Below are 25,537 nucleotides of genomic sequence, written 5' to 3'. Positions count from 1 at the left end.
TTAGAAGTTCTCTGCATCTCCTTTTTCCTAGCCTGTCTTAGTCTGGAAGCTCTGCTAAAACCTGTCCACCACGTGTGACTATTCTGGTATTTAAAATCTTGGTGGCATAGCTTCCAGAATCACAGCCACACATAAGCCACCACAGGAAGATAAACTGACAACTAAAGGTGGAGTGTTACCATGTTGTTGTTAAGTGCCATCGAGTCGCGAGTCGATTCCGGCCCATAGCGACCCTGTATGGGGTTTACAAGGAGCAGCTGGTGAGCTTGAACTGCCGACCTTGCAGTTCAAACAGCTTTGCAGTCTGGCGCATTAACTTACAGCGCCACACCAGGACTCCGGAGAGTTACCATAGGACCACACAATTCCATTCCTAGATATATACCTCAAAGAGTTGAAAGTCGGAATTCAAACAGGTGCTTTCACACCATTGTTTATAGCAGCACAATTCACAATGGAGGTAGTCCCCAGATTATGAATGAGTTCCATTCCTAAATCTCTCTTTAAAACGAATTTGTACGTAAATTGGAACAGTCAGCGACAATTCATACCTAGCATCAGTTAGTTAAATGTTTGTCTTTAGTGTACCTTTCTATGCATAAAAAACCAAATTCAGTCATATGAGATCAAAGTGACAGTATTTCTCTAGGGAGAAAGCTCAGAAGGCAGGAAGGGATAGGAAAGAAGGATGAATGAAATGATTAAACACAGGAAGGAAGTGGGAAGAACGCTGTTACAATATGGAGATAATAATCAGTGTCAGAAAACTAAATGGGTCTGAATTGTTGAATGGAAAATCAACTTGCTCTGTAAACTTTCACCCAAATCACAATCAAAAGTGGTTTTTAAAACTAAAGAAACATTTCCAGATATACTAAAACACCTTTAATATAGTAATACAATAATTATTATTATAATGTTTTGATGCATATCACAAATTAGCACCGATTTGTTAATGTTGTTGTTAAGTGCTATCAAGTCAATTCCAACTCATAACAATCTGGTATAGGGTTCCCAAGGAGTGACTAGTGAGTTTCAACTGCCAACCTTCTAGTTCAAACTGACCTTGTGGTCCAGAGCTTATAGCACACCAAAATTTTAATATAATAGGCTATGCCCATCAACAGATTAATGGATCAACAAAATGTGGCATATATGTACAATGGCGTATTATTCAGCCATAGAGATAAATGAAGTTCTGAGACCTTCTTCAGTGTGAATGAACCTTAAAACAGGCTGAGTTCATCTCATGGTTTAAGTCAGCCACAAAAGGGTAAATTGTATATGACTCCATTTATATGGGAATCCTGCTGGGTCCCTAGAGCCTAGAACGGTGTTTGGCACATGTGGGTGCTGGGTGGATGGATTTAAAACAAATAAACAGGACAATTCTCTAGCCAAATTGGGCTGCCAGGTCCCAAATGACTGTATGCTCTAAACGCAAATACTCTCATTCTCAGAACTGAACATTCTGGGGTGATCCAGACTAGAAAAAGATCTGTGCCCCAGACTAGGGGGGAAATCTCCTTGACAACCTAACTCTCCCAAACCCTGGCCTTGAACAGGGTCGTCGTTCTGGGGACCCCTCAATATGAACATGTTTGCAAACTGATGGAGCAATTTTTAACAGAAGAGAATTTTCTCTCTAAGCTTCAGCATGGCCAACACCCTGGGCTCAGTCTCCCAGCCTCTAAAACTGGGAGCCGATACATTTCTGTTCCTAAAGCCATCAACTTCCTGGCATTTTGTTACCGCAGCCCTAGATAACTATAGTTTTGACCTGGCAGAGCTCCTGAGACCATCTCCGGAGACCAGTTTTAGGCCACGCTTTGATAAACTGAGGTCCTGTAAGGTGCATCCAGAGTCACACAGACTCTGTCCCTTTCCCAAGGCTCCCAGTGGCGGGCTTGAGAGTCAGCAGCCAGGAGCCAGTGCCCTGAGCTTGAACCTCGTCCCTTCAGACCCTGGCAAGTCTCTCTGGAGATTAAGTGAGGAAGTATTAGAGGATTTCAAAGAGTTCATGGGAAAATTCCATTTTTCCATGGACTTTTTTGAAAGCCTCTCATGTTATTGGCTGAGCGACCACTGCCAGGCTATATAACTGCTTGGGGCCACAGCTTCCCTAGCTGTAAAATGGGTTCATTAATAGTGCCCAACTTAGAACATGGTTTTGGAGTAAATGAATGATTCCTACGTGTTAGCTGTGATCAACATGACTAAATATAAGAGTGTTTGTGAGAGTGTACACAGGCGTAGGAGAGGTATGTGCCTCAGTTTCCCCATTTGTTCAACCAAAAGCAGTTCTATGCTCTCTTGGAGCCCCTCTCTGCCTGCTGCTTGTGATAGACCTGTTCTCCATTTTCAATACCTGCATTGGAGACAATTGAGTGCCTAAAGATGCCCCCGTCTTGCACGCCAGACCTGGGGGTTCTGGGAGGAGTTTGGAGGCTCTCTCCGATTCAGATGCCTGGTTCCCATCCTCTGTGCACAATCCTTGGGCTCTAATTTAAGTTCTAATGGTAAGCTCAGATATTGGGGTTCCCGTTCGAAACTGGGGGGCAGACACTAGGGTCCTCAGACACTTGGCTCCTGATCACTGGGTGGGGGGGGCGTCGTATGCCAAATCTTGGCCTTTCAGAAGAGAGGACATTGACGTCTGGGTTCCCACTTCACAGGGGGCTATAGTGTGGGGTGCGCTCCTTGTTCCGAGGTGCTGGGATACCTGGTGGTGTTCCCTGGAATGGGGAAAGCCTCTGACTCAGTTTCTCAGTCTAGGGATGAGATTCTGGAACCTGCTGTTTCCGGGGCATGAGGGGGACTAATACTGCCGCAGCCCGGACGCCCCCAGCAAGACAGGATGAAGGGGGCGGGGCCTCGGTGGGCGGGACTCCGTCAGGCCTCGCCCCTCGCCGCCAGCGCTGTCCTCACGTCTCCAAGTCGCCGAGGCCGCGGTGGGCGCCCAGTCGCGCGCCCCGCCACCCGGCCCGCCCGGGTCTATGGAACGGCCCCTCGGCGCCGCTTGGCCGGCCCTACGCCGCGCCCGGAGCCTGCCCCGCGACCGGGTAATGGGGTTGGGGGTCCTACGGGGAGGGGACGCCTGGAGGCTATCCGGAAGAGAAGGGGGACTCCTGGGTCCTGTAGCTGGGGGGACACGGATGCCTGGGTCCTGGAGAAATGGGAGACTAGATACGTGGACGTCTGGATTCTGGGCTCAGGGCTCAGGGCACCTGGTCGGAGAGGTCTGGCCGGGGGCGGGGGGAACGCGGGGAGGTGGGGGCAGAAGAAATAGACCAGGGCTGGGGCTGCCCTGCACGCCTGGTCCTGGAGGAATTAAGACCTAAGTGAACACGTTCTGGGGTCTAGAGGAGCTAGAAACCAGGACCCCTAGTCCTTCCTGGCGGCGTCTGGGAGCTCCGCTTTGCCCCCGCTCGCCTGCCCCGGGGAAGAAGTTGCGTTCCGGGAGAATTGGTGGCCCCAACCCGCCGAAGCTTTCCTAGGAACTGGGGGGGGGGGGCGCGATGTCCCTGGGTAAGACTCAGGGTGAGGTCTCTGCCCTCGCCCAACCCCCTCCTGAGCCCAGCCTGGGGACGAGGCGAACCCAAATATGGGGACCCCGGCTCCTAGAGTGGGTTTGAGGGACGGGTCCCTAGAGCAGGGGGGTCTAGGAGACTGGGTCCCGAAGCGCCTGGGCCCCGCGAGCGCCCGCCCCCGCCCGTCTTGGGCATGCTGGGCACGCAGCGCGCGGGCCGGTCCGATCCGTATGCGCGCCGCGTGCGCCCATTGGTATGCGGGAGCCGGCCCGGCGCGAGCGTGAGGCGGGCGCGCTGGCGGGCGGCGCGGGGGAGGCGGCGGCGGAGCACGTCCTCGCCCGGGGGCCGCCCGAATGGCAGCTGGAGACTTCGTCCCGCGCCTCCAGAGAGGAGAAACTGAGGCACCATCCAACCTCCACACCTGGCTGGGACCCTAAGCCCTGCGCAGACCTCAGTTTCCCTGGAAGGTTAGGGTCTCCTTTCCGGGTTTTCCACCGGCGCTGAGAGCTGCTCTGGGCTCCTTCTGGCTGTAGGGAAAGAGGAGTTCGAGTCCCACAGGCTGTTCCGAGTCCGCCTGAGCGAGCCCCCTCGGAGATGGCAGCGCCCTATCCCAGCAGTGCGGGTGGCGGAGAGGTCAAATGCGGGGCAGGTGGTGGTGGCGTTCCCTGGGACTTTCTGCCTGGGCTCATGGTCAAGGCCCAGCCAGGACCTTGGTAAGCAAAGCCCCGGCCCTCGGACCGTGGTCCCACACCCGGAGAAAGCCCGGTTTTACCGCCCTGGGGGAGTTCACACCAACCTTTCTGTCCCGATCCCAGGGAGAGTTCACGTTTAGACTTCGGCCCCGCACGCATGGGGGGAGTTCACACTGAGCTATCTGCCCCCCTCCCAGAGAGCGTCCCCACTTAGATTTCTGCCCCACCCCATAGGGTACTTCCTACCCAGCTTTCTGCTTTTCACTTCGAGGTAGTGTTCACATTTAGACTTCTTCCCCACCCTCATGGGGGGAGTTCACACCTAGCTTTCTAGCCCGGCCTCTTGAGGCCAGAATTTCTTACTCTGCGTGACCCAACAGCATTGGACATCCCTCCAGCGTCTCTTCCTAGTCCCCAACCAAAGAATTTACACTCGTTCTAAATCTCTTCCATTTAGCTCCTCCCTAATGTAGAGCCAAGGTTCTGCCCCACCTCTAGGGTGTAGTCTTCACTCCGGGTCCCTTCCCGAGGCGCCACCCCCCCCCACCCCCAAGGCTGTCTGGTTCTATTGCCCTGCGCCTCTGCGCTCCCAGGGCTCCGCTGACACATCCTCCGCGCTGCCGGTCCAGCCTGCAGGCGCAGCGCAAAGAGAAGTCCCGCAACGCGGCGCGCTCACGGCGCGGGAAGGAAAACCTTGAGTTTTTCGAGCTGGCCAAGCTGCTCCCGCTGCCCGGCGCCATCTCGAGTCAGCTGGATAAGGCATCCATCGTGCGCCTCAGCGTCACCTACCTCCGTCTGCGCCGTTTCGCCGCGCTCGGGGCGCCACCTTGGGGGCTGCGGGTCACAGGACCGCCAGCTGGTTTAGGTAAGTGTGCATACATGGGAGCGCGGGTGGGGGGGGGGCGCGCGAGGGGCGGGCACCAGTCCCCACCATGGCGGGCAAAGGATCTGAGGTTGGTCTGGCCTCTCCCACTTCAGCAACTCAGAGGGAGCCCGGGTTTGGTAGTTCACCAGATCTTTTGTGTGTACCTATTAGGTGATGTCTTAGCTCCAAACCTCAGTTTATCCATCTCTAAAATGAGCACAAGAAAAGGAGGATTTCATGAGTTCTGGCCTAAGTTAGGGCCTGTCAACACCAGGGATCAAACCACTATTAAATGCAATTATTTTTTTTATTAGAGAAGCTCTAACAGTGTAGTGGGTTAAGCATTGAGCTGCTAACCACAAGTTCAGCAGTTCAAATCCACCAGACGCTCCGTGGGAGAGAAATAAGGCTTTGTGCTCCAATAAAGATTTACAGTCTCAGAAACCCTGTATAGGGTCGCTATGAGTCAGAACCACTCCATGGCACATAGCCACCACCGCCAGAAGAGATGATGCATTCTATAACAAAGGAAACCTCCCAGCTTCATCTACAGGACGGAGGTGACCCAGCCTGGGTCTGATGCCCACTGATGGGGTAGAGACCCCACCTGTAGGCCTGACAGACCCCAGAGGGGATTCAAGGACTCTGGAGTCTGCATTCCCAGTTTAGGGGGAGGGAAACAGTCTAATTAGGCAGGCAAGATGTGGCGCTTTGGCAAGCCACATGCCCACCATTGTGACTCTGGACAGGTTGAGTGACCTCTCTGTGCCTCTTTTGTAAAATGGGTAACGTTCAAATCTCTCCCAGAGGGCTGATAAGAGGATTGGTGGTGTGCTGACTCATAGAGGCTGTAAATCTTTACAGGAGCAGAAAGCCTCATGTTTCTCCAGAGGAACAGCTGGTAGTTTTGAACTGCTGACCTTGAGGTTAGCAGCCAACTCATAACCACTACGCTGCCAGAGCCTCTTGATGAGAGAGGATTAGCCAGGTAATATATTAAAGCTGGAGCCCTGGTGTGGCTCTATGCGCTAATGCACTGGACTGCAAAGGCACTTTGAACCACCAGCAGTTCAGACTCACCAGTCACTCCTTGGAACCCCTATCCAAGGTGCTATGAGTCAGAACCACTGAAGCCCTGGTGGTGTAAGAGTTAAGCGCTCGGCTGCTTTAACCCACTAGTTGCCAGTACGTACGTCCTGAGAAAGAAACTGTCAGCTTCCATAAAGATCATTGTTTCTGAGGCTGTAAATCTTTACGGGAGCAGAAAGCCTCATCTTTCTCTCGCAGAACAAGCTGGTAGTTTCGAACTGCTGACCTTGCAGTTCACAGCCTGATTCGTAACCACTATGCTACCAGAGCTCCTGTCCATAAAGATTACAGACTTGGAAACCTTATAGGGTCTTTCTCTGTCCTAAAGGGTTGCTATGAGTCACCAAAGGGTTGTGCTTAGTTTTTGTGCAAAGCAATCAACACATGGAAACTGTTGTTATCCGGTAGAGTCAGTGAGTTGTGCAAATTGAGGGATCACTGCTGTGGGAACTGCAAGATCAGTTTGAACCACAAAATCAGTGGTTCAAGCTCACCAGCCACTCTTTGGAAACCCTATTCAGGATCACTATGAGTCAAAACTGACTCGATGGCACTTAACAACAGCCGAAAGGTGGTCAGATGGAACCCACCCAAAGGTGTGTCTGAAGAAAGGCCTACTGGTCTACTTCTGAAAAAGCATCCGTTGAAAACCCTACAGAGTAGAACTGTGATTCAGAGAGGTTTCGCTGGCTGATTTTCTGGACTTAGATCACCAGGCCTTTCTTCTGAGTGTCTCTGGGTAGCCGCCAACAGCCAACCTTTTGGTTAGCAGCTGAGCATGTTAATTAGGCATTTGCCTAACCAGAGACCTCATAGAATATGTAAAACACATAATTTGAGTATAATATAGATACCTAATTTTATTCTTATTATTCAGACTTTATTATAAAAAATACATAAGGAATGCTATGTTGCTCCTATTATTTCTTTTATACGTCTTTCTGCCTAATTTGAGGATAGTTAATCTGAGGCCACAGGTACAAGAAATAAGGGACTCCAGACTCCTACTGACTGCCCCCTCAAGGCAAAGGGGTGTCCTCAAAGTGGGGTTGGAAGGGCTCCAATTCCCCTCCTGCCCCAGCCCCAGGGGAGGAGGGGGGAGAGAAAATAGCATTGATTAAACTCGCAATAAATCACCATTTAAATTTAAATAATCCGGCTTCCCAGGCGGTAATTAGGCGAATTGACTGGCGCTGGGAGAATGCGGCATTAGCTCTGCTGATTACTGTGATTACCTCCAACAACATGTGCGCTGGCGGGGGGGTAAACATCTTGTCTATTGTCCCCAAGCTCCCAAGCTTCGGGGAGGGAAGGGGAGCACCAGGCTGGAGCGGGAGGAGCTCAGAGGGGTCTGTCTGCACCCCGCATCCCCATTGCCTGGATAGGCAATCTGAGGCTCAGAATCCAGCAGGGACTCCGTGAGTTCACAGCACTGGAGTGGATCATGGATTTCAGGGACCTCCCTGCCTGTACGTTAATACCAAGTGGGGGCAATGTTGGTACCCCGTGCCTGCTGCAGTAGAGATATGGCAGCCTCTCTGACCCCGCAGGGGTCCCCATGAAGAAATCAAATGCCTGCTTCCATCATTCAGATGAGAAAACTGAGGCACAGAGGGTACTTTGTCTTAACTGAACTCAGCAAAGCATGGTGTCTCCCATGCTCTGAATGGGGAGGGACATCTACTCACAATATAAACTTGCCCACTGCCAAGTCAGTTCCGACTCTAGTAACCCTACATTTGTTGTTGTTGTTGTTAAGTGCTGTCGAGTCGATTCCGACCCATAGCAACCCTGTATAGGGTTTTCCGAGGATCTTGCAGTTCCAACGGCTTTGCAGTCTGGCACATTAACCCACAGCGCCACACCAGTAACCTTGCATGCAGAAGTGGATTTGGGGTATGGCTGGTGCCACTAAGCATTTCTATTCTTCATCTAAATTTCCATCACCAGATGTGAGAGATCCTACAGCAAGTTACAACGCATTGCCATGCACGCTATTTGCCATAGATAGACCTCTGTCTGTAATACGACACAGTGGAACTGCCCCCATAGGGTTTCCACAAAAGCAGACTGCCACATCTGTCTGCCTTGGAGAGGCTGCTGGACTCGAAGTGCTGACCTTTCAAATAGTAGCGAGACACTTTAACCACTGTGTCACTAGGGTTCATTTTACCCACTCTGCAAAGGCACCCTGGTGGTGGCACTGTAGGATAAGCACTGGACTGCTAACTACAAGGTTGGTAGTTCAAAACTACCCGCTGTTTTCTGTATTAGATATGTACTTCTGAGTGCTGGGAACACAACAGAAAAAGGACAAAGTCCCTGCCCTCCGCCTCCCACCTCCCTAATCTTATCTTCTAGCACTCTGACCCCAGCTCACACACACTGTCCTCCTTTAGAGAGGGACGTCTACACCGCTGACCATTGAATGAGCTGTGCCCGCCACCAGGAAACACTTCCCTCAAAAAGTTGACTTTTCTGCAGTGTTCCCAGGGAGCCCCAGATTGAAGATGGCAGTCTCCCCCTTCTCCCCAGTGCCCTCTGTCCTCCCCACCCTACCCTAATCACCTGACATGCTAGGTTGTTGTTAGGTGCCCTCCTGTTGATTCGAACCCAGAGCAACTCTAGGTTACACAGTAGAACCTCCTGGTAGTATTTCCTAGGCTGCCATATTGACAGGAGGGGTCCTGGTGGTACCCTGATGGTGAAGTGCTCAGCTGCTTGACTGTTTAAACCACAAAATCACTGCCCTGGGAACCCTGTGGAACTGGCCCCGAAGTAGGGCTTTTCCTAAGGCTTTACGGAACGGATTGCCAGGTCTTTCACCCGCGGAGCCCTGCGGGGGTTTGAACCGTTGTATTATATCTTGTTCACTGCAGGTCCTACCCTACAGCACCCTGTTACTCACAGAACCTAGACTCTGCCAGAGGCACACTCAAGGGCTCAATGAATATTTGTCCAAGTGACTGGAATGTCAAACCCAAGGGAGGGAACCAGGGCCAACAACTTGGAGCCATGTCCTCTCTCAGGAGATGGCATTTAAGCTGAAATGTGAAGGAGGAGAAGGAAGTCAGGAAGCAGTCCTGGGAGAGAGAGCAGGAAGATTGAAGATTGTCCAGAAAGTGCCAAGGCCCTAGGGCTGGCATAATCAGCTCACTGGGGGGTAGGACACAGCTGTGAGGCCAGAGTGTCTGGAGGGGAGGGGAGTGAGAGAGCTGAGGCAGGAGCCACGGAGGACTCTGAGCAGAGACGGGACAGACCTACCTCAGATTTGAACAAGCTGGGTGAAGAGGAGGCTGAGGGTGAGTACAGGGAACCTATGTGGAGGTGACTCTAGGGGTCCAAGTGAGCCACAGAGCAGCTGGACTGGCTAGGGACCCTGAGGTGTGAGGTGGTCGGTTTCAGGTGACTCCATGTGGAAATCAGTGGACCAGCTCATTCACGATGGAAGTGTGTGGGTGGAGGCGGATTCCAGGGAACTCTCTGGAAGAATAAAGATGCTGCGCAGCAGTATTCATTGATTACTGCAAGACTCAGGAATTAGGCGCCTACTGTTTGCTCAGCTGTGCTAAGGAAGTACTTTATAAGCAGGGGTCCGCTGTGATCTCACTGGAGTGATTTTACAGGTGATGTGAGGGGAGTGCATAGTGCTTCAATCCAGGTTGACGCACAGGAAGTGAAAACCAGTTTGATGATGGAAGGGTCCTCTCCCTGACAACAAACCGGGGAAGAGTCCCAGACCCTCACCCCAACTACCTGGCTCTACTACAGGTTCCAAAAGTCCCTTCAGGACAACTGAGACCCAGAGAATCTCTCCTTGTCTCCCCTCCCTCTGCCTCTCATCCCCCGTCTCTCTGTCCCCCTCCTTCAGCTCCTTGTTCCCCTCCTGGTTTCCTCCCCCCCATCTCTGTCCCTCATCCTCCCCTCTTTCATTTCAACTGGGACAGTGTCCCCAGTGCGGCTCTGTCTTAGATGGGAGACTCAGCATATGTTTGTGGAGTGACAGAGGTGGGGGAGGGGGTGAATCTGGGAGGAGTGAAGATCCACCTGCTGAATTGGGAGGACTAGGGGCTGGGGCATTGGTGAATAGGGAGGAGTTGGGAAGATGACTCATTTGGGGACTATGGGAGACTGGGGTACTAAGACATCAGTCAATGATGGAGACAGATTCAGGGGGTCCCCAGCCCAGACTCAGGGCTGGGGAAACGTATACCCCTGAGCCCTCCCCACTGTGCCCCCCCCATCCTGGCGTGCCCATTAACGCTGTTAATTGCAGCGGCTCCGTCTGACCCAGGCTGATCCCCAGAGATAGAAAATGAAGGAATTAGCAAAAATGACAGGGGAAAATTGCAACAATTAGCAAGACGCATTGTTCCCGCCTGTCACCCGGCTGGTTCATGATGCATCTTGGGGGAGGGGTCCCTATCACCCCTCCCCCGTTATTGTTCCTGGAGCTCCCAGCATGGGTAGAGAACCAGTGAGGGAGCGCTCCTGGGAGAAGGAGGCGTGGCCACACGGGAGGGGCGGGAGGCAGAATTCTGATTGCAATGTGGATGAGGCAGGGGCGTGGTCCCACCGCCTGATTCGTTGGTTGAACAGTCGCTATCCTATTACTACCTGTCCCAGCTCTGTACCTGGGATCCCCATCCCCGCACCCCAGCCCCTCTCTGTGCCACTGGCTTTCTGCTAGTGAAGTTCCCGGAGGTTTCCCAGCAGCCTGAGAGGTTGGCACTCTTAGTAAACCCATTTGACAGATGAGGAAGTTGAGGCACAGTGAATGAAGGGACTGGTCTCAGGGCACACAGCCAGGGAGGGGCAGGGCAAGGCTTGATATCAGATACGGGGCCCTTTGCAGGAACCAGGTGCTTGGGGACCCTCAGGGTTACCCCATCTCCTCTCCTGCCTCTGCGCAGTGCTTAGATCTCCAGGGGACAGATCCATCCTTCTCTGCAAGGTCAGGGAAGGGTGTTCAGGACCTGAGAATCTCTACTGAGGCTGAACAAGGTGATGCCCCCAGCATGAAGTCTGGGGGCCACTGTGATGGGGCTGGGTCAAAGGAGGTGTGTCTGTCTCTGTTTCTCCATCCCCTTCTTTGTATCTGTCTCTTCTCTGTGAGTTAAGCTTTGGGCAGCGGTTTAAATCCACCAGCCACTCCCCAAAGATTTCGTCTTGGAAACCTTGTGGGGGCAATCCTACGCTATCCTATACAGTTGCTGTGATTTAGAATCAACTTGATGGCAGTGGATTTGTCTCTATTTCTCTTGTGACTGTATCTGTCTCCTGGTGCGGCATTGTAGGATAAACACTGGACCAAAAGTTGGCTTGAACCACAAGGTTGACAGTTCAAACTCACCAGTTGCTTTTCGGACACCCTCCACAGGGTCTCTATGAGTCAGAAATGACTCACAGCACTTAACAACAACAACAACAACATCATATCTGTCCCTGTAGTCCCTGGGTGGCAAAAATTGTTTACCTTGGACTGTTGTTAAGTGATCTTGAGTTGATTCCAACTCATAGCAGCCATATATAGGGTTTGAACCGCTGATCTTGTGGTTAGCAGTGTACAGGTGCCACACCAGGAAGCCTGGCACTGGACTACTAGCCTAAAAATTGACTATTTGAACCCACAGAAGAAAGTCCTGGCTGTTTGTTTCCATGAAAATCCTATGGAGCCATTCTGCTCTGTAACACAACACATGTAGTCACCAGGAGGTGGGGTTACCTCAACAGCAACAGGTTTAGATGTGTCTCCATTCCCCATGTCGTCTGTCTCTGTGTCCCTTTCCATCTGTTTGTATCTGTGTCTTTGTCTCTGTTTCTTCTGTCTCTTCACCCTTCAGATCTGAGCTCAGACGACCCCTCTTTCAACAGGTCTCACTCAGTCACTCCAAATGCATATCAGCATCCCTTATCTGTTTCTTCATAGTGTGGTCCACAATGATCATTCTATCATAACTATAATGTTGGTTTCTTATAGTTCCTTGTCCCCTGGCCTCGGAGCACCACGAGTGTAGGGCCTGGGTGGTCCTGTTCACCTCTGTGTCCCCAGTCCAGGGTCTGGCAACCAGAATGTACTCAGGGAATATTTGCTGGATAGATGGATGGATGGATGGAAATTAATGAATGAATCCCTTTCTACATTCTCTGATCTGTCTGTCCTTGTGTGCCTTGGCTTCTCTGTCTCCTTATCCCACTGTGCCTCTCCCACTCCTCCTCACACCCAGGCTCCCCCACTGGACTCAGAGACCCTAACCCAAACCCAAGCCCAGCCAGCTCACTGCCATCAGGTTGTTTCTTGCTCATGGCAACCCTACAGAACAGAATAGAATTACTGCCTCACAGGATTTCCGAAACTGTAATCTTTATGGAAACGGATTGCTTCATCTTTCTTCTGCAGAGCGACTGGTAGGTTTGAACCTTGAACCTAAGGGTTAGCAGCCCAACACTTAACCCACTGTACCATTAGGACTGCTTCTTGGAACCCCAGATCCCCATTATACCAAGGTGTCTACAGAGTTGGTGGGACGAAGGGGAGATTTGTAGGGTAGTTCCCTGCAGGCTTGCACAGAGCAGCAGGCCCTGGTCTCACCATCTCCCCTCTGCCCCAGCCCCAGCCCGCAGGACCTCCATGGCGCTAGTCTCCAACATCTTCGAACAACACCTGGGAGGACACATCTTGCAGGTAAGATGCCCTCCCTGCCTACTGCTCCTTGCTGTCACCTGGTGGCCTTAGCTGGAACTGCACCCTCTTTAGCCTCTATCCTGAAAGCCCCCACCAGAATAATCCATCCCAGTCTGAGATCCAGGTTTCAGAACCTCTCTTACTTGCCAGCTTGCCAGATGGACACCAGGCACTCCCTTGTTCCTCCTCTCTCTTCCCTCTCTAGTCCCTGGATGGCTTCGTCTTTGCCTTGAATCAAGAGGGAAAGTTTCTCTACATCTCAGAGACAGTCTCCATCTACCTGGGTCTCTCACAGGTAAGGGCACCCCAGAGGCCATTTCCATTGCTGGTCCAAAGCAGCTCTTGTCTCTTGGTCTCACTATCCCAGCTTGAAAAATAGATTGTACAAGGGAGCATGAAAAAGTTCATGGAAGAATTCCATTATCTTTTTATCCCATTTTTCCATGAGCTTTTTGAAGCCCCCTCATATTCCCTGGAATCCCACCTGGCACCCGACATTTTTCTTCAAAGGTTAGGAGGCCAATTTGAGGACAGCAAGTAGGCATAATGAGCCATTGGCTGGAGACCAGTTGGCCAAGTGCATCATATTTACCAGTTTGCCAAAAATAATCATTAAAAAAAAAAAAAACAATTGCAAAGGTTTACAGCAATTCCTTCAGGAAGTGTTTGGGTTCTGCCGACTTTGGAAGGTTTCTATGGTTTTTAGTTGCTTGACTTGCACTTGATCTTTACTTCAGGCTGCTGTTTCTGCCCTGTCTCTGCAGCTGGAGGCTGGCAGGTTAAAAGAGAGAAGGGAGAATCCAAAAGCCCCTACCTGTGGAGTCCTGGTTTCTTAGAATATCTTGTTGTTAGCTGCCCCCATACGGTACAACACCAGGCTTTTCTTCCTAGTCTCTCTTAGTCTGGAAGCTCTACTGAAACCTGGTCAGCCTCATAGCAACATGCAAACCTTCACTGACAGATGCTAAATGATGGTGGCTGCTCATAAGGTGCCCTGGCCAGAAATCGGATCCAAATCTTCTGCATGGCAGGCAAGAATTCTACCACAGAACCACAAATGTGACATCTTGGAGGTGTTGGGTGCCATCAAGTTGGTGTGAACTCATAGTAACGCTAGCAAGCCTATGCACAACAGAACGAGCCCCACCCCCCACCCCGTCCTGCGCCATCCTCACAATTGTTATATTTGAATCCATTGCTGTTCCCACTGTGTCATTCCAGCTTGTTGGGGGTCTTCCTCTTTTCCGCTGACTCTCCACTTTCCCTAGCACGATGTCCTTCTTCAGAGACTGGCCCCTCCTGATAATATGTCTAAAGTATGTGAGACGAAGTCTTGCAATCCTTGCCTCTAAGTAGCATGCTGGATGTACTTCTTACTAGACAGATTTGTTTTTTCTTCTGACAGTCCATGGCACTTAACAATACTCTTTGCCAACACCGTGATTCAAATGAATCGATTCTTCTACTGTCTTCCTTATTCATTGTGCAACTTTCTCATGCATACAAAGTGACTGAAAATACCTTGGATTAGGTCAGGCCCACCTGACATCTTTGCTCTTGAACACTTTAAAAAGGTCTTTTGTAGCAGATTTGCCTAATGCAATAAATCATTTGTTGTCCTGACTGCTGCTTCCATGAATGTTGATGGTGGATCTAAGCAAAATGAAGCCTTAGAAAACTTTAATCTTTTCTTCTTTTATCATGATGTTATTTATTGGTCCAGTGGTGAGGATTTTAGTTTTCTTTACATTGAGATGCAATTCATACCGAAGGCTGTGCTCTTTGATCTTCATCAGTAAGTATTTTAAGTCCTCTTCACTTTCAGCAAGCAAGGTTGTATCATCTGCATATCACAGGTTATTAATGAGTCTTCCTCCAATCCTGATGCCATGTTATTCTTCATATAATGCAGCTTCTCGGACTATCTGCTCCGCATGCAGACTGAATAAGTATAGTAAAAGGATACAACCCTGGCACACACCTTTCCTGTTTTTAAATCATTCAGTGTCCTCTTGTATGTTCAAATAATTGTTTCTTGACTAATGTACAGGTTCCTCATGGGTACAATTAGGAATTCTAGAATATCCATTCATCATTATGTCATCCATAGTTTCCTATGATCCACACAGTCAAATACCTTTGCATAGTAAATACAGTACAAGTAAGCATCTTTCTGGAATTCTCTGCTTTTGCCAAGAGTTATATGATATCAGCAGTGATATCTCTGGTTCCATATCACCTTCTGAATGTGCCTTGAATTTCTGGCAGCTCCTTGACAATGTACTGCTGCAACAGTTTTTAAATTATCTTCATCAAAATTTCACTTCCATATGATAAATATGGATCTCTTTCAATCTGTTGGCCATGTAACCGTCTAGCAAATTTCTTGGCATAGACGAGTGAGCGTCTGTAGCACTGCATCAGTTTGTTGAAAGATATAAATTTGTGTTCCGTCAGTTCCTGGAGCTTTGTTTTTCGCCCATGCCTTCAGTGCACCTTGGACTTCTTCCTGACTACCGTCAGTTCTTGATCATGTGCTACCTCTTGAAATAGTTGAGCAGTGACCAATTATTGGTACAGTGACTCTATATTCCTTCCATCTTCTTTTGAAGCTTCCTACATCATTCAATATTTTACCCATAGAATCCTTTGGTATGGCAATTCAAGGCTTGATTTTTTTTTTTGAATCCAGTTCTTTCAGCTTGAGATATGCTGAGTGTGTTCTTCCCATTTGGTTTTCTAGCTCCAGGTCTTTGCATATTTCATTAAAGTACTTTGTTTTCTCCAGCTGCCCTGAGAAATTTTCTGTTCAGCTCTTTTAGCTTGTCATTTCTTCTGGTTGTTTTTGCTTCTTTATGCTCAAGAGCAAGTTTCAGAGTCTCTTCTAACATCCATTTTTGTCTGTTTTTTCTTTCCTGTCTTTTTAATGACCTTTTGCTTTCTTCATGGATGACGTTCTTAATGTTACCTGACAACTCTTCTGGTCTTTGGTGGTCATTAGTGTCTAATGCATCAAATCTGTTCTTGAGATGGTTTCTAAATTTAGATTGGATATATTCAAGGTCATATTTTGATTCTCTTGGACTTGTTTTAATTTTCTCCAGCTTCAGTCTGAACTTACTTATGAGCCATTGATGGTCTGTCCCAGGTGGCCCCTGGCCTTGTTTTGGCTGATATTCGGTTTCTCCATAGTCTCTTTCCAAAGACGTAGTCAGTTTGATTCCTGTGTACTCCATCTGGTGAGATTTAGTGTCACCTTTTATATTCCTAAAGAAAGGTATTTGTAATGAATAAGCCGTTAGTCTTGCAAAATTCTGTCATACAATCTCCAGCATCATTTCTATCACCAAGGCCTTATATTTCAACTACTAATCCTTCCTCTTTGTTTCCAACTTTTGCATTCCAATCACTATTAACAATGTATCTTGATTGTATATTTGGTCAGTTTCAGACTGAAGAAGTTGGTAGAATTCTTCAGTCTCATCATCACTAGCTTTGGTGTGTACATTTGAATAATAGTGGTATTAATTGGTCTTCATTGTAGGCGTATGGTTATTATCCTATCACAGACAGCATTGTATTTGAAGATAGATCCTGAAATGCTGTTTTTTGACAATGAATACACCACCATTCCTCTTCAATTTGACATTCCCAGCATAGTAAATCATGATAGTCTGATTCAAAATGGCCTGCCTCAGCCCATTTCAACTCACTAGTGTCTAGGATATCGATCTTTATGATTTCCATTTCATTTTTGACGACTTCCAATTTTCCTAGATTCCTGCTTCGTACATTCCACGTTCCGATTATTAATGTCTATTTGCAGCTGTTTCTTCTTTGAATTGTGCCAGTTCAGCAAATGAAGATCCTGGATATTTAGCTGCATTCACATCATTAAGATGAATTCTACTTTCAAGAGGCGGCTCTCTGCAGTTGTAATTCGAGTGTCTCAGGGTCTCATGTCCCACTGTTATTGATAAGATTTATCACTGCACTGCTACCCATAAGGTTGGAGGTTCAAACTCACCAGCCGCTCCTTGGAACTCCAGCTCAGGGTTGAGTCGGAAAGTGAGTTGACGACACACACCACCACTTGGAACTGGTCCACCTCCCGGAGTCTGGAAGCTCCACTGAAACTTGTCCACCCTGGGTCATCTGGCTGGTATGAAAATACTGCTGGCATAGCTTCCAGCATGCCATCAACACACAAGCCACCACAGTACGACAACTGACAGACCAATGGTGGCTGTGACATATTAGGCCTTGCTAATCTAGTCAGTGGGTGTCCTGGTGTGGCGCTGTGGGCTAATGCGTCAGACTGCAAAGTTGTTTGAACTGCAAGGTTGGTGGTTCAAGCTCCTTGGAAACCCTGTACAGGGTCACCATGGGTCGGAATCGACCTGAGGGCACTTAACAACAACAATCTATTCAGTACAAATTGCTATATAGTCTTAGAGTTTTTACAATGACTTGGCAAGTGGTAAATTTGGGAAACTGAGCGAAGTGGACATTTGGCCTCTTGGGACAGTTTTGCAAAGCATTATTAAGGTTTCCTGGGAGGAAGACTTGTTGTTGTTGTTGTTAAGTGCCGTCGAGTCGGGTTTCCGAGGGTGTAAGGGAGTAGAAAGCCTCATCTTTCTCCCGCAGAGCAGCTGGTAGTTTTGAACCGCTGACCTTAAGGTTTGCAGCCAGATTCGTAACCACTACGCTACCAGAGCTTAAGGAAAGGAAATTTGGAAAAGAGGAAGTAGTGAAGACTGAAAGGCTGGGGAGGGGACAATAGGAGCAATGGGAGGTGTCTGAGAAGAAGTAAACAGAGGAGTACTTAAGTGGGGAGGAGAGCCTGAAACCTTGGGTAGGAACACAACAGGTAACATGGGTGCCTGGACTGGGGTGCAGAGTGGAGAGAGGGTGGCTGCCACGAGGAGGTTTGGGAGGTAGAAATAAACCTAAGAGTTGTCTGATTTAATGGGTTTCAGTTGGAAACCATTCCACTCCTTGCATTCTGAGTTTCATTCCACCTGCAACACCTGGTGGCTCACGTCGGGGCGCAGCTGTTTGATTTGTGGGGAAAATGGAGGCCAAGACAACCCCCTCCAACCATGCAATACATATATATCCATTTCGCTGCTTTTCTTTTCATACAGGAGACATGGAAAAATCCTGGTGTGGCACCGCTCCTTAGAAACCCTATACAGGGTGGCTATGAGTCGGAACCGACTCCACAGCATTTAACAACAACAGGCACGGAAGAAGTAGGGAGGGCACGGGAAGCGCCAAAGTTTTTATTCTCCCTAAAAAAAAATGCAAGCTAGACAAAGGTGGCCTGCGTGCAGGAGTGAGAGCCTCAGGACAGCGGGCGGGCGAGTGACTGCGCACGCACCTCACCCTTGCATTTTCCTCCGTCGCCGGCAGGTGGAGCTGACGGGCAGCAGCGTCTTTGACTACATCCATCCCGGGGATCACTCCGAGGTGCTGGAGCAACTAGGGCTGCGGGCGCGGACTCCCGGGCCCCCCACACCTTCCTCCATTTCCTCTTCTTCATCCTCCTCTTCCTCATCGCTGGCGGAGACCCCTGAGATCGGTAATTCCAAGGGCCCTCAAAGAATGAAGCCTGAGGGCAGGTCGGGAAGCTGTATGTTCTATCCAACTATGTCCACTTCAGCAAAAAAAACGTGTGCGGCCTTGATGGTGCAACAGTTACGTGCTCGGCTTTTAACCAAAAAGCTAACAGTGTGAATGCACTCAGCAGCAACATGAGCGAAACACCTGGTGATCTGCTGTCTTAAAGAGTGTTGTTAAGTGCCCTCGCTGTGGGTTCTGACTCACAGCAACCGGGGTATAGGGTTCCCAAAGCTTCATCTTTCTCCCATGGAGCAGCTGGTGGGCTTGAACCACCAATCTGGTTGTTTATACAGCCTGAAAACTCTGGGGCAGTTCTACTGTGTCATACGGGGTCACTATGTCTCAAGCCTAAGAGTGAATTGATGGAACTCAGAGAACCAATCTGAGCACTGAATTCACAGGTGAAATCAACTTGACCTCTCCTACTGCCCACAATGAAGAAGAGCTGGGCTTTCTCCCAAAGGCCCTAGGGAGGGAGGGAGTCATAGCAGACTCTGAGCAGAGCAAGGGCCAGGGAAATGGGAACTTTAGAAAGGTCCCTCTGCAGTCAGAGCAGAAGGGAAGTTAGTGTGTGAGGTCAGTGAGCTGGTAGACCACCTCAGTGGGTCTCGGAGGAGTGGCTTGGCCGAGTCTCCAGGTCTGGCTGGCTTTGGGCTGGGGGCCTACGTTTCACCCCACAACCTTCTTTCCTTCTAGTCCCAGAGGCCAGGCCAGCCCAGGTGCCCCCATCTTCCCGGGTTCAGGAGCGCTCTTTCTTCATCCGCATGAAATCTACCCTCACCAAGCGGGGGCTGCACGTCAAGGCCTCAGGGTACAAGGTAGCCTCCCTTCTCTGGTCCTAGACTCGGACTCCCACTTCCCCTAGTGGACCAGGGTTCCTGCCCTGTGTTGATGGTGACTGGTGGAACCAGGCTGGTGGCTGTGGTTCCTAGGAGTCTCTAATCCTGGGGAAGCCCCCCAGCTATGCTCCATGCCAGAGGGTGATGGATGGAATTTAGGGAACCAGGGTCTGGGGGCCTGGGGTGTGATCCCTCAACTCTCCTCCCTTAGACTCCCTCCAATTATACCTACCACCGGCAGGTCATCCATGTGACTGGACGCCTGCGGGCCCGGGCACTGGGTCTGGTGGCGTTGGGCCACACACTGCCCCCGGCCCCTCTGGCGGAGCTGCCACTTCATGGTCATATGATCGTCTTCCGCCTCAACCTGGGTCTCACCATCCTTGCTTGTGAGAGCAGGTACCCGGGTCAGGGGCGGAGGTGGGCACAGAGGAGGGTGGGGTATGTGAACGCTGGGGAGCCATAGAGGGTGGAAGAGAAGGAGGTCAGGCGGGGCCTGCACTGAATACCTCCAAATGCTCATTGGTACCTGAGCAAGGGACACTGTTGTTACACCCATTTTATAGAGGGGGAAACTGAGGCTTAGAACACCCTACCACCTCACAGCCAGGGCTGGAGCTCAGGGTGACTCGGGAGCCCCCTTCACCCCATGCTGTGGACCTCTTCTCTCCTCTTCTGTCACCTCTTGTCCTCAGAGTCAGCGATCACATGGACCTGGGACCATCAGAACTAGTGGGCCGCAGCTGCTACCAGTTCATCCACGGCCAAGACGCGGCCAGAATCCGCCAAAGCCATTTGGATCGTGAGAACGTCCCCCCTCCCCAGCTTGCCCTCTCCAGACCTGAGCACCCCCAATGCCTTAGTTTCTGGAAATCTTTCTTCGGGATTGGCCACTGTACCTCCAGCCCAACTCAGCACAGGCAGGGCAGCGAGGCTGAGCAGTGGTTGAGGATGTGGCTGGGAGCTGGGGGCTGTGGCGCTCTGACCCACCTTTAAAGATCCAGGGGGCCTCCATGCTACTGTTCCTCAGTCTAACAGAACTTTTACTTTTCTCTCTGATCCTTCCGTTTCCGGTCTCCTGTCTCCCCTTCTTCACCTGTCAACCTCTCTTGGCTGGTTTTTCCCACCTTTCTGCTTGCTTCTTTGTCTCCCTCAACCTGTCTTCCTATTCACCACATCTATCACCTGTTGTCCATCCCACCCCTACCCCATTCCTCCTTGCCTCTGGGCTGGACCCAGTGCTGGACAAGGGTCAGGTGATGACGGGTTACTACCGTTGGCTGCAGCGCACTGGGGGCTTTGTATGGCTCCAATCTGTGGCCACTGTGGCTGTGAACGGCAAGAACCCGGGGGAGCGTCATGTGCTCTGGGTCAGCCACGTGCTTAGGTGAGGGCCACGCCCACCTCTCCCCTGGGCTCTGGGTCAGCCCCATGCATACCAGAAGGATACACCTGAGGGGGAGGGATGTGAAAACAAGAAGTGAGTTGGGGTACCGTGGAGACTAGAATAAGGTTGAGAGGACACCCAGGGGACAATATTGACAAGGAAGCAGGTACACGTCCAGAGTGGGCCCAGACCCTGGTGGAGGGTTGAACTTCAGTGGGAACACTGAAGGGACAAGAAAGAGTCTTCAGTGACTCAGGGAGGGGGCACCTAGCTAGTGTGTCTTCACCTTCTAGTGAAAGAGGGGCTCAACAGCCCCGGTTGGGGGAGAGGAAGTGTATATCCTCCAGTGGAGGTGGAAGTGAAGGGGCCTCTGTGCTTACTCCTGGGAGATGGATGAATGGGAGGGGGTATACTCTCCCCAGAGGCTGAGCACCTTGATGTTCCCATGTCTCGTCTCCAGCCAAGCCGAGGGCAGTCAGACACCTCTGGATGCCTTCCAGCTTCCGGCCAGTGTGGTCTGTGAGGACCCATCCAGCCCTGAGCCAGAGCCCACAGGTAAGTCCCTCCTTGGTCCTGAGGAAGCTCTGAGGGCTCTTTCAGAGCCATCTTCATCCCAGTATCCACCAGCAACTGCTGAGTGTTCACATGGAAATGAACTGAAACTAAAAGTCCAGTTCCTGGGTCATACTCGCCATGTTTCAGAGGCTCAGTAGACCCACGTGGCTGAACAGTATAGGACTGAGCTGCTTAATCCCAGGTCTACTAGCATTTAGGGTCAGATGGTTCTTTCTAGTTAAGGCCATCCACCCACCCGATACCCACAGCACCCCAACTCCTGACTCTAGAACCAAGTGTCCCCAAAACAAATTCACTGCCACTAAGTGGCTTCGGACTCATCACAACCCGGGGCAGAGGAGAACTGCCCCATAGGGTTTCTGTATGGGAACCAACTGCCACATTGTTCTCCCTTGGAGTGGTTGATGGGTTTGAACTGACAACTTTTCAGTTAGGACTTGTACCACCAAGGCTCCTTGTTTTTGGCAGAGTGAATCGCCCACAGGATTCCCAAGGTGGTGGTTTTCATGAGAGCAGCGTCAGGTCATTTCTCTTGTGGAGCCACTGGGAGGCTCAGACCACTGGCCTTTCGTTTAGTAACCAAGCGCTTTACCCATTGCTGCACCACGACTCCTTTGAATATCTTTCAAAAATAGCCGAACCAAACCTGGTGGTGTGGAGCCCATTCTACTCCTAGCGACTCTAAAGGACATAGAACTGTCCCAAACGGTTTCCTAGGCTGTCATCTTTATGGAAACATCTGATCTTTCTCCCTCAGGTGGGGTAGTTTCGAATTGCTGAACATTTCACTACACAACAGTCCCCCAGCTAAAATCCACAGGTGGAGACCTCTGAGCCTGGCCCCATTCCACAGGTGGGAAGACTGAGGGCTGGGAGCTCACACACACCCAGGGCTCTCCACAATCTTCCTCTTCCAGAGTCAGATGCTCCAGTGGACGGGAAGCAGATTATACTCCAGGACAAAGAAGAGCCCCCAAAGACCCGGGGCAAACGCATAAAAGTGGAGCCTGGCCGAGGAGAGCCCAGAGACTCCGAGGACAGTGGGGATGAGGCCTCATCCAGCCACCCAGCCCCACCTCAGCCCGAGTTCACATCTGTCATCCGGGCGGGCGCCCTGAAGCCAGACGTGGTCCGGCCATGGGGCCTGGCACTTCCAGGGGAGTCCCCGACAGCTGTGTTCCACGCAGGCTTCCTGCCCCCAACCATGCGGGGTCTGTGCACACCGGGCACTATCCGCTACGGCCCTGCAGAGCTGGGGCTCATGTACCCTCATCTGCAGAGGCTGGGTCCGGGTCCAGCCCGTCCCGAGGCCTTCTACCCGGCCCTGGGCCTGCCCTACCCCTCACCCATGGGCACCAGGGGGCAGCAGAAGGGGGACTGAGGGCACATTCCACAGGGCCAGACTGGGGGATAGGGCAGGGCACAGAGAATGCTCTGGACCCTGGAGAATTAAACGCTGGCTCCTCCTCCACCCGGGGCTTAGTCCCAAGGGTCTGTGAACATCTCTCCTTTTCTTCTCGGTTCTCCCCATTGTTTTCCCTTGCTGGGCCACCCTCTCCACAGAACAATGCTTCACCACTCAGCTCTAGCAGGAGGGTCAGGTTTTAATGTCCAGGTTTGAAGGCCCCAAGCTGTCCAGCACCCAGGGCCAGCAGCAGCAGTCACTCAGGCGGTGGCCGGCCCGCCTCATCAGGGCCTTCGGTGGTGGCGGTCCCGTCGTCCTCTGGTACCAGTTCCACGTCCAGCTCAAGCTGGCCCATGTAGAGGCCAACAGCGCAGGCCCACAGTAGGCTGGCTACCAGCACAGCACCCGCCCCCACGGCAGCGCCCCCCAGTGAGAGCTGCATGGGTCCCCGAAGGGCAGCCAAACCCACAGCGTAGGAGGCACCGCCCCACACCACGCACAGGCCGCCCAACAAGAAAAAACCTGCAAGAGGATGGAGGAAGGCTCGATCAGGCCACATGAGGGCCTGGTCCCAGGCTGTGGAGGGCAGGGAATTGGGGGAATCAGAGAGTGGGGCTGAGGCTGCTGCCTGTAAAATGTCTTTAAGAGGTCACAGGTGGGATTGGGCTGTGCTGGGGCTGGGGAAGGGGATGAAACAAACTCAAGATCAAGGTTGGAAGCACGACTCATTGAGATCCAGAATCAGGGGCATGAGAGGCTATCAGAGAAGGCTTCTAGAACTTGCTAAAACCACAGGGCTAAGGAACCACAGGTCCAGACCGCTGAGGCCTGGCATATTCCACAGATGGGGAGACTGAGGGTGGGGGGTGCACCCACACAGACACGCATGAATACACGTTCTCTCTCTGTGGAATCTTCCACAAGTCCAGGAACAAGGGAGGGGATGGGGCAATGTGAGAACAGAGGGGCTATGGGGGCAAGCTGGGGGGTTCAGTATGGGGTACTGGGACAAGGACCCTCACTTTTCCTGGGGAATTAACACACTGGAGCATGGTGGGGGCATAGTCACTCCTCCCTGGGCTATCCCTAGGTTCTCAGATGCGCCCTGAATGTTGGGGGGTGAGAGCAGACATTAGCACTCACCATAGGCAGCTTCCCGGCCCATGTCACTCTGCATGAAGGAGATGACTCCAATGCCTGAGGCCAGGAGGCCATTACGGAACCAGGAGAGGAAGGCTGGGGGGAGGAGGGGAAGATGAGGGGCTTTGGCAATGACTCAAACCCTGCCTTAGAGCTCTCCCCTCACTCTCAGGGCCAAACCAAGGGGCCTCTCACTCATCCCACCTACTCCCCATCCTCACACATCCCAGAAACCCCCCCACCTAACTCCACCCCCAAATCCTCTTCGCCCCCCATCTTTGAGCCCTTGACTCCCCCAAACCCTGAAACACAAATTGGATAACTATGAGGGCAGTATAGGTACAAATTGAGGACAGGAAGATTCCAAGGGATCATTTTGGTCATTTCCCTCCTCACATGTGGACCCTCACGGCCGCCTCCCCCCCCCCCCAACTTTTCTCTATGGCCTCTGGGATAAAGCGTCCATTTACTGCGCTCTCCAGCTTCCTTCTTTGGTGGTGGTGGTGTGCCATGGATTCTGTTCCGACTCTTAGAGACCCTGCATAGGGTTTCCGAGGCTGTAAATCTTTACCGGAACAGAAAACGTCATCTTTCTCTCGCTGAACAGCTGGTAGTTTCGAGCTGCTGACCTTGAGGTTAGCAGTCCGACTCGACTTGTAACCACCTCGCTACAGAGCTCAAATGCCACCATCTCCTACCATCTACAGGTGTGGCATTAATAGGCTAGTTTAATGACTACCACCGGCCCGCCAAACCTGCCCCAACACTGTTGGATGCCTCGTTGCCTGAACCAGGACTCCTTCCGCGAGGCCCGGCCCTTCCGTCCAATCAGCAGCGGGCAGCGTCTCTCCTATTGGGTGTTGGGGAATTCACTCCCCCAATCAGAAACTTCACTCTTCTAAAGTGGGCTCAGCACTCCCGCCTCTGCAGAAGGATCGTCCCAACGCTGTAGGCGACTCCCCTAGGCCTTGCTTGCGCGCGGCACGCGCGCGTCCCCGAGCTTTCACGGAAGTCGTTCTTCCCCCGGATTCCCTACCTTCTTTCAGCAAGCTCCCCACGACGCCCCCCACTCAGACACTCGGACCTCCTTGCCATCCGAACCTATCCTAGCCCCTGTTCCAAACCTGTCTCATGCGCCTTCCGGAGAAGCCAGGCGTCCGCACGGTCCAGCTCAGACATGGGGGGCGGCGAAGCCCCGGCGCGGGGACCGTGGCCGGGGGCGAAGGACCCCCGGGAGCCCCCGCTCCGGGGCCGTGGTGGCGGCAGCAGCGCCCCCCGGAAGCGGAGTCGGGCAAGGCGGGCAGCCCGAACCCACCACCAGCCGCCTCCCATAGTTCGCACTACGGCTGCAGCGCGTCGCCCCGCCCCACGATCCTCTTGTAGGTTGCAGTCCGCGTCACTCAAGTTTAGCCGTTCGACTATTGGATTTGAGTTTGCCACTCAGACGCGGTGCATACTGTCCATTGGTCGGAATGGCAGCGGCTCCCTCCTCTGTCATGCTGGCAGTGTGCGTCCTGGCTTACCTCTGTCGTCGTACTACGAATCCCAGCGCTCATTGCGGCCGAGGAAGTTCGGTCTTCTTGAGCTTGTGGCACGAAGTCTCTTGAGACTTTTAGTTTTGGTTTAATAACTTTTAATCCAAAAACGTACAAGTTTGCAAAATCTTGGAGAATCCAGAAGAGAAAAGTAAAATCAGACATTACA

General features: G+C 51.6%; 2 protein-coding genes across 2 annotated transcripts; one reads left to right on the top strand and one right to left on the bottom strand.

Annotated features, from left to right (window-relative positions):
- The first annotated feature begins 4,124 nt into the window (after positions 1–4,124).
- Positions 4,125–22,669, top strand: NPAS1 (neuronal PAS domain protein 1). Its single transcript, XM_006868242.1, has 11 exons — positions 4,125–4,243; positions 4,852–5,087; positions 12,788–12,861; positions 13,067–13,156; positions 18,277–18,445; positions 19,189–19,304; positions 19,567–19,724; positions 20,021–20,127; positions 20,565–20,712; positions 21,173–21,267; positions 22,206–22,669. The coding sequence occupies exons 1-11, from the start codon at positions 4,125–4,127 to the stop codon at positions 22,667–22,669; spliced, it is 1,776 nt and encodes a 591-aa protein (XP_006868304.1).
- Positions 22,670–22,949: 280 nt separating this feature from the next.
- Positions 22,950–25,165, bottom strand: TMEM160 (transmembrane protein 160). Its single transcript, XM_006868241.1, has 3 exons — positions 24,958–25,165; positions 23,837–23,929; positions 22,950–23,215 (listed from the first exon to the last, which is right to left on the bottom strand). The coding sequence occupies exons 1-3, from the start codon at positions 25,163–25,165 to the stop codon at positions 22,950–22,952; spliced, it is 567 nt and encodes a 188-aa protein (XP_006868303.1).
- Positions 25,166–25,537: the final 372 nt, after the last annotated feature.

This window comes from Chrysochloris asiatica, unplaced genomic scaffold (assembly GCF_000296735.1).
Source record: "Chrysochloris asiatica unplaced genomic scaffold, ChrAsi1.0 scaffold00116, whole genome shotgun sequence".
Taxonomy (NCBI): domain Eukaryota; kingdom Metazoa; phylum Chordata; class Mammalia; order Afrosoricida; family Chrysochloridae; genus Chrysochloris; species Chrysochloris asiatica.
Note: the sequence above shows the minus strand (reverse complement) of the source record. Positions and strands in the feature narration are given on the sequence as shown.

Bases quoted from the DNA above. Each gene is read 5' to 3' on its own strand.
- NPAS1 (XM_006868242.1), top strand. From the start codon at position 4,125: ATGGCAGCGCCCTATCCCAGCAGTGCGGGTGGCGGAGAGGTCAAATGC. The intron at 12,862-13,066 runs GTAAGATGCCCT...TTCCCTCTCTAG, and splicing joins TGGGAGGACACATCTTGCAG to TCCCTGGATGGCTTCGTCTT. The intron at 18,446-19,188 runs GTAATTCCAAGG...TTCTAGTCCCAG, and splicing joins GGCGGAGACCCCTGAGATCG to AGGCCAGGCCAGCCCAGGTG.
- TMEM160 (XM_006868241.1), bottom strand. From the start codon at position 25,165: ATGGGAGGCGGCTGGTGGTGGGTTCGGGCTGCCCGCCTTGCCCGACTC. The intron at 23,930-24,957 runs GTTTGGAACAGG...TCCTCCCCCCAG, and splicing joins CCGGAAGGCGCATGAGACAG to CCTTCCTCTCCTGGTTCCGT. The intron at 23,216-23,836 runs GTGAGTGCTAAT...ATCCTCTTGCAG, and splicing joins GGGCCGGGAAGCTGCCTATG to GTTTTTTCTTGTTGGGCGGC.